The sequence below is a fragment of the Chiloscyllium plagiosum genome, unplaced genomic scaffold (genome assembly GCF_037043375.1).
Source record: "Chiloscyllium plagiosum isolate Xiang-an unplaced genomic scaffold, Cpla_swu_hap1 HiC_scaffold_30, whole genome shotgun sequence".
NCBI classification, from domain to species: domain Eukaryota; kingdom Metazoa; phylum Chordata; class Chondrichthyes; order Orectolobiformes; family Hemiscylliidae; genus Chiloscyllium; species Chiloscyllium plagiosum.
This window is the reverse complement of record NW_028270168.1, coordinates 45,799,066-45,816,718: the sequence shown is the minus strand read 5'-3', so window position 1 is coordinate 45,816,718 and position 17,653 is coordinate 45,799,066. Positions and strand designations below refer to the sequence as shown.

The following is a 17,653-nucleotide window of genomic DNA, read 5'->3' as shown; positions in this document are numbered from 1 at the left end:
CTATTTTTGAAGAGTAATTGCTCGTTGATCATTCTTCTAAAAGCGTTAGGTAGGAAAAAGAAACAAAAACCTGTCAGAGCTACTTATCAGCAATGTGTCTTTAAAAGAATGATTATTTATAAAATATCTTTTCAGGATACAACTCCAATCAGTATATTAAAAGTAGATTTACATTCCAGGATCTCAGTGTAGGTAATCCCTTACTGTAATACAGAACTTACAGTTTGCAAGCTAAAAGTTGAGGTTGGATAATTAAAATAAAAGATTTGGAATATATATCTCCATCTGGTTAAACTTCTACTTCAACATAACAAACATTTTAGAAATCAATGCTAATTGAAAAAACTGAAATCAGAATTCAAATGTTAACTTTATTAGAAAAACCTCACTTTTGTTTTCATTGTTTCCATGAACCCAAATCCCTTACTGAAATTGAAACAGTTTACACAGGTTATAGGAGATAATTGATAAGAATAAAATTCATAATTTTCTCTCTTTACAGTTTGTGGCTTTATATGATCCATGCTACCATGAACTTTCTAAGTTCTGGTAAGAGTGTGATAAATTTTAACTTTCTGCAGAATGACAGCAGAGTGTCGTAACTTTTTCAAGAATGTCATTTGGAGATGATAATCTAGATGGAAGATACTAAATTCACCCATAAACTTAACACTGCAATATTTTCCATGTGGGTGGTTCTATCTATTAAGGATAATTATACCAGTCACCCAACTAGAGTACATCTCTGCATTAGAAAGCAGGAAGATGGAAATGAAGGGGATTTTTCATTTGCTTCTCCAAGTTAACAAGTCCCACTGGGATTTTCAGCATTTGAGGCAGCTTGAGTTTCGAGCAATTCCGACTGTTTGCTCCCTTGGTCTCAATTGTCACATGGTTTCATAGCTTCAGCTGGAGAAGGCTGTTGAGAAAAAAAATTAAGTGACAATTCTACAAAAAAGTGGTTTTAAAAATTGCATTAACAAGTTAAATTTGGTAGAAAGTGTTGCTTATGCCTGGGATTCTCAAACCTTTTGCTTAGAGGCTCCCTAGCCCATATATATTATAAATAAAAACACTCCATAGACCTTTGTCTCACACAATGCAAGCAGATCTGAAGTATTAAAATTGTACAATTAAACATGAATATTCTTGTTCTACTCAACGCAAAACATTTTGGGCCATGGACACTATTTGTGTCAAGCGACAGAAGATCCAAACTCTAGCTCCTTAAAATCAAAAACTCCTAATGCAGTCACCAAGTCAATGACTATATTGAGGTAGATTTCAGACCCTGGATAAAAGCAACCTAATGATTCAAGTCCAGTTGACTTTTCATCAGAGCAGACAAGAAGTGTGGAGGGGGCATTCTTTAAAAAAAAACACTTGGCCGTCATTGACACTGTGATTAATCCCAAAGTCAGGGATCCTCTGCTCTGACATGGGCTTTAAGTGAGTACGTTGTCCTGGTGTTTCTGAAGAGAGGTTTTAAGGCAGAGGTGCCATGAACAAACTTGTAAATAGCATTAGATTAGACTAGTATGGAGACAACTGACAGAACTGTACAGCACATGAACGGCACTATTACATTTAAAAAGACATTTCGATAAGTACATTAATAGGAAATGTTTGGTGGGATGTGGGTCAAGAACAGGTTGGTGGACTAGTGTAGTTTGGGAATATTTGGATGTAGGTTTGCTCGCTGAGCTGGAAGGTTCACTTTCAGACGTTTCATCACCATACTAGGTAACATCTTCAGTGAGCCTCCAGCTAAAGCACCACTGGTGCTTCCTGCTTTCTATTTAGGTTTCCTCAAGTTGAGGCAATTTCCTGTGGTGACATAATTCCTGGTTCTTTTTCTCAGGGAGTCCTAAACTATCAACAGAAACTGACTTAGATCCTATTTACCATGAAAATGACCCTTCCAGCTCAGCGAGCAAACCCACAACCAGAACCTCAACCCGAGCTACAAATCTTCTCAAACCTCACTAATATGTTTGGCTTGGATGAAAGGGTCTGTTTGAGTCTATTTGACCTCCCAAAGTGCAGCACCTCACACTTACCTGGATTAAACTCCATCTGCATTTTCTCTACCCGTATTTGCAACTAATCTATACCCGCTGCATCCTTTGACAATCTTCTACACTGTCGTCAACGCCAAGTATCATCTGCAAACTTACTAACTCATCCATTTACATTTTCATTTGTATATAATCATAAACAGCCTAGGTCCCAGTATGGATGCCTGTGGAACATCAATAGTCACAGACCTTCAACCAGAAAAACACCCTTCCACTATTACCCTCTGCCTTCTATTGGCAAGCCAATTTTGAATCCACATGGCCAGGTCACCATGGGCCCTGTGCATCCTAATCTTCTGGAAGAGCCTACCATGAGGGTCCTTGTCGAAAGCCTTACTAAAATCCATGTCGACCACATCCACTGCTCCACCTTCATTGATCACCTTCACCACTTCCTCAAAGTTCAAATCAAGTTAGTAAGACTAAACCTGTCTCTCAAAGCCATGCTGACTCTCCCTAATTAAAAATCACAACATCAGATTACAGTCCAACAGGTTTATTTGTAAGCACTAGCCTAGTGTTTCCAAAAAACCTGTTGTACCACAACCGGAGAGTTGTGATTTTTTAAACTTTGTCTACCCCAGTCCAACTCTGGCTCCTCCACATGTCCCTAATTAGGGCACGATTTTCCAAATGAGCATAAATCCTATCCCTAAGAATTCTCTCCAATAGCTTCCCAATCACCAAATGAGAGACTCACAGGTCTGTAGTTTCCTGGATTATCCTTATTACACTTTTTGAACAGAGGAACAACATTAGCCACGCTCTGGTCCTCAGAGACCTTTCCAGTGGCCAACAAACAAAGCTGTTGGTCAAGGCTCCAGCAATCTCTTGTCCTGCCTCTCTCAATAACCTGGGGTGGATTGAATCAGATCCTAGGGACTTATTCACCTTCATGCTCTTCAAGAGAGCCAACACCATTTCTTTCTTGATCTCAAAATGCCCTAGCACATTAGCATGCTCCACATTAATCTCAGTATCCTCCTCCTGGGTGAATATTGATACAAATTTAAGGTCTCACCCACATGCTCTGCCTCAAAGCACAAGTTCCCTCATTTATCCTCAAATGGTCCTACCTTCCCCCCAGTTATCCTTTTGTTTTTAATGAATGTATAGAATGCCTTGGGATTCTCCTTAACCCTACTTGCCAAGGGTTAAGGCCCCTTCTTTCTATCCTAATTCCCTGCTTGGATTTTTTCCTGGTTTCTCTATATTTATGACAGGCCCTGTCTGATTTTAGCTTCCTAAACCTTACATATTCTTCTTTTTCCCTTGCTGCCATTATCTTTGTAACATCATCCGCCCCATATTCAAGGGGAATCCCCTACACTTGTAAAGGCAGGTGCTGGAGGCACTACTTAGAGATTAAATCAGATGAATCAGCCCCGAGTTTCATCTGGGAAATAGCTCATGCAGTATGCTGGGCAAACTCCAAATGGGACACATTTAGAGGGTCTATAATCCTCTACAGTCAGGTTAAATGAATCCATTTGGGATAGTTTGGAATCTAGATTGCCTTGGCACTAATTTATTGGAACCACTGATGTGTCACTTGCTGGTCCCTCAGTCTGCTGGAGGAATTTGGTGTCAGGTTGTAAGTTAATCTCTGATCATTCCAGTCACCCAAGAGGATGGAGATGGGGGGCGCATTTAAATTCTTGCTTTAACCTCCTTAAACCTGTTTCCTTTATGTAGTGCTGCCCAAGTATCATACAATCAGGGATCATACTACATTGACTACAAATACACAGGAGTCAGAGGTCAGGGTTCTGGTCCTGTTTTCCCTTTGCATCCATGACATTGAGCATTTCTAATACGACTTTTGTCACTTGGTGACTGTAAATCCCAAAGTTTTGTTGCAGGAATTCTAGTCAAGGCAGCTAGTATCTGATGACATTGAGAAATAGAATAGAAAAGAAAATAAAACAAAATTAATTATTGTAAAATTTGGTCTGTGAACCAAATGAAACCGAGTCAATGTTTTTATAGCATGGAAGGAGACCCTTTGGCCAATCATGTCCACACTGGTCAGCAAACATCTACTCTCCTTTCAGGAAAACAATGACACTCTCTTTCATTGAATCACTCCAGCCCAGGCAACATCCTGGTGAATCTCTACTGCAATCCCATTTCTACTGCTGTATCTAATAGGTGCTGCCTAATGAAGGGAAATTATCTTTCCATAAGTTCTTTGCTTTTGTGCAATTCAGCGTGAGGAATACTCACACTTCAAAATAAACTTTTAAAAAAAACGTGTACTAAGCCTCAAACACTTTAACCTTGTTTAAAAAAAAAATGAGCAAACCAGAAACTGAAACTGTGCCCCAATGTGCGATTTTTATATCTGCATTTCCTAGGGAAGCCACATGGTGGCAGCACAATATCAAGTCCAAAGGACAAAGTACAGTGTTTAATTTGTGCAAGTTTTATTTTGGCATATGCATTGAATCCTCATGAACGGCCAGTCGAGAAACCCCTGCTAATATAGTTAAGTTGTATAATAAGTTAGAGAACGTGAAGCTAAGTTAATGGTCTGGTAATATTCTTTTAGAGTGTCTTTTCACTGCATCAGCCAGTTATAGAGTCACACAGCACAGAAACAGACCCTTCAGTCCAACTCGTCCATGCCAACCAGATATCCCAATCTGACCTAACCTCATTTGCCTGCATTTGGCCCATATCCCTCTCAACCTTTCCTACTTACGTACCTGTCCAGATGCATTTTAAATGTTGTAATTGTACTCGCCTCCACCATTTCATCTGGTAGCTTTGTTCCATACCACCCTCTGTGTGAAAAAGGTACCCCTCAGGTAATCTTTCCCCACTCACGTTAAACCTATGCCCACTAGCTTTGGACTTTCCCATCCAAGGAAAAAGACCTTGGCTATTCACCCTATCCATGCCTCATGATTTTATAAACTTCTATAAGGTCACCTCTCAGCTTGATGCTTCAGGGAAAACAGCCCCAGCCTATTCAGCATCTCCAGCTTCTCCTTGGAGCTTAAACCCTCTAACACCAGCAACATCCTTGTTAATCTTTTCTGCACCCACTCAAGTTTAACAACATCCTTCCTATAGATGGGTGACCAGAATTGACTGCAGTATTCTTGTGGTTTTCCCACTGCCCTGTACAGCTGCAACATGAGATCCCAACCTTTATACTCCATACTGTGATACCAAATGCCTTCTTCACTATCTTAACTACTTGTGACTCCACCTGCAAGGAACTATGAACCTATAGCCCAAGGGCTTATTGTTCGGCAACAGTCCCCAGAACCTTATCATTAAGTGTACAAGTCCTGCTCGGATTTGCTTTTCCAAAATGCAGCACCTCGCATTCATCTAAATTAAACTCCATCTGGCACTCCTTGGCCCACCAGCCCATCTGTTCAAGTTTCCATTGAAATCTGAGGTAACCTTCTTTGCTGTCCACTACACCAATTTTGATGTCATCTGCAAACTTACAACTGTCTCCTATATTCACATCCAAATAATTTATATAAAAAATGACAAAAAGCAGTGGACCCAGCACTGATCCTTGTGGCACACTGTTGGTCACAGGCCTTCAGTCTGAAAAACAATCCTCTTTTGTCTCATACCTTCAAGCCAATTTTGTATCCATTGACAAGTTCCCCCTCAATCCTATGATATCTAACCTTGCTAACCAGTCCACCGTGTGGAATCTTGTCAAATGCTTTGCTGAAGTCCACGTGGAAAACACCTACTGCCCTGCCTTCAAAAATCTTCTTTCTCACTTCTTCCAAAGTCCACTTAAACTCACTGCATACAATAGCAAACAGAACTCATGACCAAAACTACAGGAACACCTCCCAATAAAAGCAGAACTATTTCTCCAGAAAAAGGATGAATGGAGCACAGTTCCATGACAAATAGCGGGTTTAAAAGAAAACAAATCTCTGTCACTCAGTCTGTTTAAAAGAGGGTGTTACCCAGCAGTAATCTGGTCAGTTATCAAACGCTTTAACACAACAATTGGATTGACAGTCTTAATTCTGAAACAGAGGGTAGCTCACTTGAAGCAGAAGTTTGCATTTCACAACCTGTGTAAAGTACTTCATAACAAAAAGTACTTTTGATGATTTAAACAATTTTTAGAGACACAGGAGCCATTTTTCCTACAGCAAGTTTCCAAAGGAATATCTTCAATGCGATAGTGAACAGGCCATTCCTGATGAAGGGCTTATGCCCGAAACGTCAATACTCCAGCACCTCATATTTCCAGCATAACACTTTTTGATTCTGACTCTCCAACATCTGCAGCCCTCATTCCCTCCAAGACCATTAGTGATGTTTGGTGAGGGATTAACTTCAGTTGGAATGCTAGGTTGAGTCATCTTGCTGCTCTTCACTACAATATCATCTACATATTCTACACCGTTCACCAGCACCAACCCCCCCCCAGAGGAGAATTTGGGTTTAATATTTCATCTAATAACAAGGGAAGAAGCCAGACGCTGAAAATAACACTGAAAACTGCTGGAAAGCAGGGTCACGCTGTAACACAGCCATTTGCAGACCTGTGTTCAGTTACACAAGATTAGGCCTTCCTTTGTCAATTTCAGTGGGTTTTTTTGGAGGAAGGTAACCAGTGAGGGAAGGGTTGGAATGTCAAGCAGGCCAAGAGACAAAGGCAGTGACATCACTTGATGGAGTGTAATGGCAGTGTCCCCACCTCTGAGCCAGGATTATGTCCACTTGCTCCAGGAGGTGTCTGATAACATTCCAGAACAGGCTGATTAGAAATACCTACACTGCAATGGCAACTCATACCCAACTACATACTTGCCTCACTGACAGTCAGGTGGTGTTCCAATTGCTCCAGCATTTCATCGCAGCAGGCAATGTTAAACAATAAAACCTGCTGTCGAGCTTCGATATATTGTAGAAAGTGTTGATATGCCGGATGATCAGTCAAAGCCTATGACAGAAAATAAGTCAATAGTTCCAGTGAGATACATCATTAATGGAGTCTACCAGCGAGTTTAGAAGTTATTTCTTCCATGCAACTAAACACCTTTCCCCAAGTTTAGAAGAATTTGTTCTAAAAAAAGGATTCAACAGTAACATCAAGAAACACTTTTTCACACAAAGGATACAGGCAATTTTGAACTCTTAAAAAAAAACTTGCAGGTTTTCTTAAATTCAAAACGGAGGTGGATAAACTTCCATTGGATAAGCTACCAATGGCAACAGATGGACTATAAATCTGAACTAAATGAGGGAGCAGACCCAAAGGGTTGAATGGCCTTCTCTTGTCCCTGATGAACAGCCAGTGTCCAATAAGAAAGGCATGCTTTGATTTATCTAATCACTGAAAATCATTTAATGAATATTTTTCCACCACAAATAATCAATTTAATGGTTGGAAAGATCTTTATTTGGGTGCTTTTAAATCAATGATTACAGCCAGCATAAGGTGGAAAGGTGCTGCTGGTGCTTTAGTGAAGGTAAAGTCACCAGAGTCTCACTCTGAGGTAATTTGTGCAGAGTTTAACCAAAAAAGGACACCACGCCTCGGGTGAGGGAAGAGGTTGAAAAGGAGAATCTTTCACAGTAACCTCAGCTGTACCAGGAATTAGAGTCATTGAGATGTACAGCATGGAAACAGACCCTTCGGTCCAACTCGTCCAGGCCGACCAGATATTCCAACCCAATCTAGTCCCACCTGCCAGCACCCGGCCTATATCCCTCCAAACCCTTCCTATTCATATACCCATCCAAATGTCTCTTAAATGTTGCAATTGTACCAGCCTCCACCACATCCTCTGGCAGTTCATTCCATACAAGTACCACCCTCTGCGTGAAAAAGTTGCCCCGTAGGTCTCTTTTATATCTTTCCCCTCTCACCCTAAACCTATGCCCTCTAGTTCTGGACTCCCCGACCCCAGGGAAAAGACTTTGCCTATTTACCCTATTCATGCCCCTCAATTTTGTAAGCCTCTATAAGGTCACCTGCTCTGTTGGTGTCACTATTACAAACCTGCTGTTCACCCAATTTAGCTTTTAATTTTAGAGAAAAAGTACACTCAGTGGGGAGGTGTTGGCTTAGTGGTATTATCACTGGATTGTTAACCCAGTGACCCAGTTCAAGATTTGGGAACTGGGTTCAAATCGCACCACAGCAGATGTGGAATTTGAATTCAAGAACAAACTGAATTAAAAGATTAGTGATGACCTTTCATTCATTGTGGTGCAGGAAAAGCACAGCCAGTCAGGTAGCTTATGCTCAAAAATGTTGACTCTCCTGCTCCTCAGATAGTGCCTGACCTGCTGTGCTTTTCCAGTGCCACATTTTTAGACTAACTCTCCAATATCTGCAGTCCTCACTTTATCATGCATTCATTGCCGATTATTCGTGAATCAGATGGGATTTGCCAATGTCTTTTCTGTGAAGGAAGTCTGCCATCCTTACCTGGTCTGGCCTATATGTGACTCCAGACCCAGAGCAATGTGGTTGACTTAACTGCCCTCTAGACAATTTAGGGATGGGCAATAAATGCTGGCCTAGCCAGCTATGCCCTCATGAAAAGAAAAGTGCCCTCATCCGGTGAACTTTTCATTCATGAGGGCATCGCTGGCTAGGCCAGCATTTATTGCCCATCCCTAAATTGTCCAGAGGGTAGTTAAGAGTCAACCACATTGCTCCGGGTCTGGAGTCACATATAGGCCAGGCAAGGATGGCAGATTTCCTTCGCAAAAAAAGGATATTAGTGAACCAGATGGGATTTTCCAATAAATTGGCAATTGAATCATGGTCATCATTAATCTCTTAATTCCAGATTTTTATTGAATTAAAAATCCACTATCTAATGTCTTCCAGATCCTCAGAATATTGTCTGGGTCTCTGGATTAACAATCCAGTGATAGGCCATTGGCTCAGTCTTCTGCTATGCTTCACTTGAATGATCTCCAACCTTATTTCATTGAATCCTGCCAATTCTATTCCCTTAGGAGGAGAAAGTGAGGACTGCAGATGCTGGAGATCAGAGCTGAAAATGTGTTGCTGGAAAAGCGCAGCAGGTCAAGCAGCATCCAAGGAACAGGAGAATCGACGTTTCGGGCATAAGCCCTTCTTCAAACGTCGATTCTCCTGTTCCTTGGGTGCTGCCTGACCTGCTGCGCTTTTCCAGCAACACATTTTCAATTCTATTCCCTTCCACATGCACTAGCTTCCTCTTAAATGGATCTATGCTATTCTCCTACAACATTCCAGACATAGGCAAAATCCACACTGTCACCACTCACAACTCATTATTGGTTGCTATTTTAGATTTCTGGTCCCATGGTCAGACTTCACCGCAAATGGAAACACAGAACTGATCAGGATCAGAATCCCAATTTCTGACACCAACGAGGCTGAGCATGATCAAAGCAGAATCTAAAATTTGTATGGTTTCACATTTGAGGAACACAATTGCCTCACCAATCCCTTGAAGTCCCTGCACAGAGAAGTGGAATGGGGCAGGGGCTACCTATGCTGCCCCACAGTAATGGACCTGGATGCAGTCAGGAGGTGCAGTAGTTTCCTCCCAGTTCTCTGGGTTTTCTGGTCACCCTACAGTGAGCTCTGTTAAAAAGAGTGCAGGTAAGGGTGTTGGATCAGAACAAGATTAAGGCTCAGTGCTTGTGTTTGCCAATAGTTGAAATACTACCTGATCTTGATGCCAAACATTCAGTATCAGCTGCTTACAAATCCTAGAGCCCTCAGTTATCCTTTCAACCGGAATGAAGTAATTAATAAAAACATTATCAGCTCCTTCACATTTCATGAAGTGTGTTTTAAATGAGAACGCATCAGCTTTGGCACAGCGAGCAGTAATTATATGAAAAGTTTAATTGCTTCCATACAGGATTCATTCTTTACCATTCTCTCTATCCATTAACTAGACTGTCCTACATACCTCCTGAGCAGGATCGATCTCTTGTTGTATTGAGCTAACACTCTCTTCCTGAATGATTGGTGTAGATGGTGGGAGAGAATGGGGCTGCTCATTCTGCAGCTCCTCAGGTTTTGCCAGTACTGAAACAGAGTTGTCCAGCTGCAAGACAGACTCCAATGTTAATCTTTCTGAAATATCAGTGCGTACTTACAATGCCTTAAAAAAAAATCTTTAATTTTGAACAAGATGCACTTTCATCTAAAATGATTTTGGGGGCTATGGGAATGTGGTCACAACAGTACAGATAGTTATTATGTAGTTATACAACTCAGGAGCAGATAGGACATGTACCAGGGTCTCCTGGCTCAGAGATAGGGATACTACCAATTCACCATAAGAGCCTTTCCCAGCAACAGGGTCAGCAGACTTTAATGACTTGTCCCAATCAAATCAATATTGGAGCAAAGGATCTTCCTTCCCATACACACTTTAGCACCAATTAGCATTCAAGAGGCCAAATCTCTCAAACTCAGCTTTCCATTTTAAAACAACGTGGTTAAAATTAGTCAGAAATTTCTTCATTAAGGAACCACATGGTGGGAATAGCAATTGTTCAGATTCAGTTCTTCACTTTAGACTCTGGTTATCTCTGGATAGCTTACCCTCCCTTTGTTTCACATAAACACACACAGATCCCACAAAGCAAGGGTAACAGATTTGATGGGAAGTGAGCATCTCTCAAGACACCCTTATTAAATAATTTGTTATTAGTTCACTGAGGTAGTTCAGAGTCAACCACATTGTGGGCCTGCAGACCCGTGTCAGCCAGACCAGGGAAGGACATCATATTTCCTTCCCTAAAGAGAATTGGAGAACTAGCTAGTTTTAAACAAAAAAAAACACGATAGTTCCATTACCATGATCAATCACTCTGACTAGCTTTCAATTCCAGGTTTTACTATTAAGTGAATTTAAGTTCCACTAGTTGTTGTGGTGGGGTGTGTGATATGTGGTGAGGTACCTAGCTCCCTGCTCTCCACCCTGCACCCCCCAACCCTGAAGAGGTATCCATGAATATTATTGCAATGTCACCCAATTTTTGGGGGTGAGAATTTCACAGAAAAACTGACAATTCACAAAAATTACAATACAGGAAGGATGTGGAGGCTTTGGAGAGGGTGCAGAAGAGGTTTACCAGGATGCTGCCTGGATTAGAGGGTATGAGCTATAAGGAGAGGCTGGAAAAAATTCAGGTTGTTTTCTCTGGAGCAACAGTGGCTGAGGGGAGACTTGATAGAAGTCTATAAAAAGATTGAGATGCATAGATAGGGTTGATGGTCAATTCCCCCCCACCCCAAGTTAAAATGTCTAATATTAGGGTCATGAATTTAAAAAGGTGAAGGGGTGAGGTTCAAAGGAAATGTGAGGGACAAGCTGTTTTTAAACAAAAAGTGAAAGTGTCTGGAATGCACTGCCAGGAGCGAGAGTGTAGGCAGATTTTTCTCAGCAGCAGTTGGAGTGACAACGAGGACCAGAGATCTGAGGGGAAGATAAATTCTAAAAAGATTTAAAAGATTAAAAAAAAGTTTACCTTGTGTATAGGTGGAGTGTACACTGAGCAGAAGCAGACACTGGACTACTGCGTCAGTGTGATTTTATATTTGGGTGGTTGCTTTACCTGACACTACTTGGGTAGTGTCTCCCACCCATCATCCTCCTCTAACGAACACAAAAAGGTTCTGTGTGCCGGATTGGTAAGGTGTCTAGTTTCTTTTTATTTAAAAGATTTTCCAGTAGTCTCGTTAGGAATTTAGAATAGTGGGAATGGAGGGGAGGGCAGTTGAATGTTCCTCCTGCAGAATGTGGGTCAACACTAGTGTCCCTACCGGTGGGAGGTGCACCCAACTCCAGCTCCTCAAAAATCATGCTAGGGAACTGGAGCTGGAGCTGGATGAACTTCTGACCATTCAAGAGGCAGAGGGGGTTATTGAGAAGAGTTAGAGAGGTAGTCATAGAAGGAAGATGGGTTACCATCAAGGGAAGCGGCAGGCATTGCAGGGAGCCTCTGTGGCTGTTCCCCTCAACAAGTTTTGGATACTGTTATTCGGGAGGGGGGGGGGGAAAAGGGGGAAGAGGATGACTTACCAGGGGTAAGCAATGGGGCACACCTCTCTGGCACAGAGTCTGTCCCTGTTGCTCAGAAAAGGAAGGGGGAAGAGGAACAGAGCATTGGTCATTAGGGACTCTATAGTTATGGAGACAGATAGGAGATTCTGTGGGAATGAGAGAGACTCACAGTTGGTGTGTTGCCTCCTGAAGAAGGGCTTATGCCCAAAACGTCGATTCTCCTGTTCCCTGGATGCTGCCTGACCTGCTGCGCTTTTCCAGCAACACATTTTCAACGCTGCCTCCCAGGTGCCAGGGTTAGTGATGTCTCTGATCGTTTTTGATCGGAGGAGCAGTCCCAACTTGTGGTCCACATAGGCACCAATGATATAGGTGGGAAGAGAGATGGGGATTTGAGGCAGAACTTCAGGGAGCTTGGGTGGAAGTTTAGAGCTAGACAAACAGGAGTTGTTAACTTTGGTTTGTTGCCCATGCCATGTGCTAGAGAGACCGACAGAGACCGACACAACATGTGGCTACAGGGATGGTGCAGGAGGGAGGTTTTTGGATTCCTGGATAATTGGGACCCTTTCAGCAGTAGGTACAACTCTACAAATGGGATTGTCTCCACCTGAAGCAGAGGGGTAACAATATCCTGAGGGGAAATTTGCTAATACTCTTCTGGTGGGTTTAAACTAATTATGCGGGGGGGGGATGGGAACCAAAGTTGTAGTTAGAGTATGCGGGAGGTTGAGTAGTGAAGTCAAAGCTATGCTTTCAAGATCACAAGAAGGCACTGACAGGCAAGAAGTTGGCTTGAAGTGTGTCTATTTCAACATCAGGAGCATCCGGAATAAGGTAAGTGAACCTGGGATTTTGATGTTGTGGCCATTTCAGAGACAGAGGTAGAGCAGGGACTGGAATAGTTGTTGTGGTTTCTGGGATTTAGATGTTTCAATAAGAACAGAACAAAGAAAGAACAAAGAAAATTTACAGCCCCGGAACCAAGCCCCTCAGCCCTCCAAGCCTGAGCCAATCCAAATGTACTGTCTAAACCTGTTGGTCAATTCCTAAGCATTTGTATCCCTCTGCTCCCCACCTACTCATGCATTTGTCCAGATGTACCTTAAATGAATCTACCTTGCCTGCCTCTACCATCTCTTCTGGCAATGTGTTCCAAACGCCCACCACCCTCTATGTGGTGAAAGATGGCAAAAGAGGGGGTGGTGTGGCACTGTTAGTCAAGGACAGTATTACAGTTGCAGAAAGGATATTTGAGGACTCGTCTACTGAGATCGAGATTAGAAACCAGAAAGGAGAGGTCAACCTGTTGGGAGTTTTCTATAGGCCTCCGAATAGGTCCAGAGATGTAGAGGAAAGGATAACAAAGATAATCCTCAATAGGAATGAGTGTGGCAGGTAGTTGTTATGGGGGACTTTAAACTTTCCAAATATTGACTGGGAATACTGTAGTTCAAGTACTTTAGGTGGGTCAGTTTTTGTCTAACGTGTGCAGAAGGGTTTCCAGACAAAGTATGTAGACAAGTCAACAAGAGAAGAGGCCATATTAGATTTGGTACTGGGTAATGAATCCGGCCAGGTGTTAGATTTGGAGGTAGGTAAGCATTTTGGTGATAGTGACCACAATTCGGCTATGTTTACTTTAGCGATGCAAAGGGAAAGGTACATACCGCATGGCAAGTTATAGCTGGAGGAAAGGCAATTATGATGCAATTAGGCAAGATTTAGAATGCACAGGATGGGGAAGGAAACTGCAGGAGATGGACACACTTGAAGTGTGGAGCTTATTCAAGGAACAGCTACTACGGGTCCTTGATATGTACGTACCAGTCAGGCAGGAGGAAGTTGTCAAGCAAGGGAGCCGTGGTTTACTAAGAAAGTAGAATCTCTTGTCAAGAGGAAGATGACGACTTAGGTTGGGATGAGAGGTGATGGCTCAGTTAGGGCGCTTGAGAGTTACAAGGTAGCCAGGAAAGACCTAAAGAGAGAGCTACAAAGAGCCAGGAGGGGACATGAGAAGTTGTTGGCGGATAGGATCAAGGAAATCCCCAAGGCTTTCTATAGGTATAATATCAGGAATAAATGACTAGAGTAAGATTAGGCGAAAGTGAGGATTGCAGATGCTGAAGATCAGAGTCAAGAGTGTGGTGCTGGAAAAGCACAGCAGGTCAGGCAGCATCCGAGGAGCAGGAAAATCAACATTTCAGGCCAAAGCCCTTCATCAGGAATTCTTGATGAAAGTCTTTTGCCCGAAACATCAATCTTCCTGCTCCTTGGATGCTGTGCTTTTCCAGCACCACAGTCTCGACTCTAGAGTAAGTGCATGGAGTCAGAGGAGATAGGGGAAGTGCTACATGAATACATTTTGTCAGTATTCACACTAGAAAAAGACAATGGCTGAGGAGAATACTGAGATACAGACTACTAAACTAGACGGGATTGAGGTGCATAAGGTGGTGTTAGCAATTCTAGGAAAGTGTAAACATAGATAAGTCCCCTGAGCTGGATGGGATTTATCCCAGAATTCTCTGGGAAGCCAGGGAAAAGAATGCCAAGCCTTTGGTTTTGCTCTTTATGTCATCATTACCTACAGGAATAGTGCCAGAGGACTGGAGGATAGCAAATGTTGTTCCCTTGTTCAAGAAGGGGAGTAGAGACAACCCTGGAAATTATAGACCTGTGAGCCTTCCTTCAGTTGTGGGTAAAGTGTTGGAAAGCGTTATAAGAGATAGGATTTATAATCATCTAGAAAGGAACAAGTTGTTCAGGGATAGTCAACATGGTTTTGTGAAGGGTAGGTCATGCCTCACAAACCTTGAGTTCTTTGAGAAGGTGACTAAACAGGTGGATGAGGGTAAAGCGGTTGTGTGAGGTATATCCATTTCAGTAAGGAGTTTGATAAGGTTCTCCACGGTAGGCAATTGCACAAAATGCAGAGGCATGGGATTGAGGGCGATTTAGCAGTTTGGATCAGAAATTAGCTAGCTGAAAGAAGACAGAGGGTACTGGTGGTTGATGGGAAATATTCATCCTAGAGTTCAGTTACTAGTGGGGTACCACAATTATCTGTTTTGGGTCCACTGTTGTTCATCATTTTTATAAATGACCTGGATGAGGGCATAGAAGGATGGGTTAGTAAATTTGCAGATGAACTAAGGTCACTAGAGTTGTGGATAGCGACAAAGGTTACAGAGAGACGTAGATAAATTGCAGGGCTGGGCTGAGGTGGCAAATGGAGTTTAATGCGGGAAAGTATGAGGTGATTCACTTTGGAAGGACTAACAGGAATGCAGAGTACTGGGCTAATAGTACGACTCCTGGTAGTGTAGAAGAACAGAGAGATCTCGGTGTCCAGGTACATAGATCCTTGAAAGTTGCCTCCCAAGTTGATAGGGTTGTTAAGAAGACATATGGTGTGTTAGCTTTTATTGGTAGAGGGACTGAGTTTTGGAACCATGAGATCATGCTGCAGCTGTACAAAGCTCTGGTGCGGCCACATTTGGAGTACTGCGCACAGTTCTGGTCACCACATTATAGGAAGGATGTGGACGCTTTGAAAAGGGTTCAGAGGGGTTTTACTAGGATGTTGCCCGGCATGGACAGAAGGTCTTATGAGCAAAGGTTGAGGGACTGGAGGATGTTTTCGTTAGAGAGAAGAAGGTTGAGAGATGACTTAATCGAGACTTAAATAATCAGAGGGTTAGATAGGGTGGACAGTAGAGCCTTTTTCCTCAAATGGAAAGCATGAGGAGGACATAAGTTTTTAAATTGAGGGGTGATAGATATGGGACAGATGTCAGACATAGTTTATTTACTCAGAGTATTAGGGGTGTGGAATGCCCTGTCTACAACAGTTGCAGGTTCACCAACTTTAAGGGCATTTAAATGGTCATTGGATAAACATATGGATAATAATGGAATAGTGTAGGTTAGATGGGCTTCAGATTGTTGCACTGACCTGTGGAACCATTAAGGGCCAAAGTGTCTGTAATGTTCTAGATATGACTGGGGTGTTTAGGGAGCTTTTCGATAAACATATGAATATGCAAAGATATATGGACCAAGGGCAGGTAAAAGGGATGAGTTTAATTTAGCATCACGTCCAGCACAACACCATAGGCCAAAAGGCCATTCCTTGTGCTGTTCTAATTTCCAAATCCTGCACTTCCACTTTTCCCCCCCACTAATACTTGATGTAGTTCCCGTTCTATGTTCTAATATCTGTGGTTGGAGTCTTGTTCACTTGTGTGGAGCAGAAATCTGGAAAAAAAAAAAGGGAGTGTGAATAGAGACCACAGGAAGAACAATGAGAGGTGCTGATCACCTTACTCCACTCTTCACTGAGAAACGTTAACCCTCACTATGAGATATTTTCCTAATCAACTGGTTCAGAGAGATATTACATACACCTCTGGAGCAGACAGGACTTGAACTCCAAGCTCAAAAGCTAGGGACACTACCACTGCACCACACAAGAGCCCCTTAAATTGTGCTGATTGTTACTAATTTGTAAGTAAATTGCCCAACAACTTAAGCTGAGGGAATTAATATCTATGAGGTATTTTCTAATCAACCTATGCATAAATGATATTGCACACCATTGGAGCAGATGAGACTTAAAACTGGACCTCCTGGGTCAGAGGTAGGACATTATCAGTGCACTACAAGCACCACCGTATTAATGATTGTATTAAAGTATTAGTACATACAGAAATGTTTAAACAATTTGAGAAGGGAATGAACCTTTAACAGTGATATTTGTGCTCTGGTTTTATACAAATCTAAGTGTTATCAAACACAATGACATTTTCTAGATTGACAATAGTGCTACTTTTCTCAATATAAAATTCAACATGCAAACATTTAATCTGTTAGATAATACACCCAAAAATATTTACCTCCATCAGATTAATGTAATTGTGTCCCAGATTAGTCAAAGCACATTTGAGCCATCAGTACCTCAATGGATTTTAACTTCTTTTTGATTTTAACATGTTTATCTAATTGACTGATTGGTTGCAAAGTTTAACTAAGCTGTTTAAATAATTATCCAATCAGCAACTGTCAGGTTGAAAACTGGGGTCACAGGCTCTTTGTTGAATGTAAATAAGCTGAACAGCACAAAAACGTTCAGAAGAAGGATCTTATTGGATTTGAAATATTAACTCTTTCTTTGTCTGCAGTTGATGTCAGACCTGCTGAGTTTCTTCATCGGTTTTCTTTAAGCTCTCCAGCATCTGTAGTATTTTGCTTTTACAAAATAATTGATGTGGTTTAGCTCGGAAATGAAACCAAAAGCAAAGTGAATTCAAGAAATGTGAGGAATGATCTGGTTGAGGTGCTTAAAATGATTAAATAGATCAAAGGGTGATGCAGAGGAGCTATCTCTTCTACTGGGGGGGGGTGTCTTATCATTAGATGTTGTGTTGATTGAATCTTATCATACATTAATGCCAGACCATTTAGGAGTGAAATCAGAGGCATTTTTGCCACACAAAGCATTGTAGAAATCAGGATTTTTATTTTTTTTGTCCCTAAGGAAGCCAA

General features: G+C 41.9%; 1 protein-coding gene across 1 annotated transcript; it reads right to left on the bottom strand.

Annotated features, from left to right (window-relative positions):
- Window positions 1-351: 351 nt before the first annotated feature.
- LOC148142188 (uncharacterized) lies at window positions 352-17,372 on the bottom strand. The gene is made up of 4 exons (XM_087976908.1): window positions 17,005-17,372; window positions 10,001-10,138; window positions 6,886-7,017; window positions 352-919 (listed from the first exon to the last, which is right to left on the bottom strand). Exons 1-4 carry the CDS (start codon window positions 17,008-17,010, stop codon window positions 881-883), a joined length of 315 nt encoding a protein of 104 aa, XP_087833034.1. The 5' UTR covers window positions 17,011-17,372; the 3' UTR covers window positions 352-880.
- Between the last annotated feature and the right edge of the window lie 281 nt (window positions 17,373-17,653).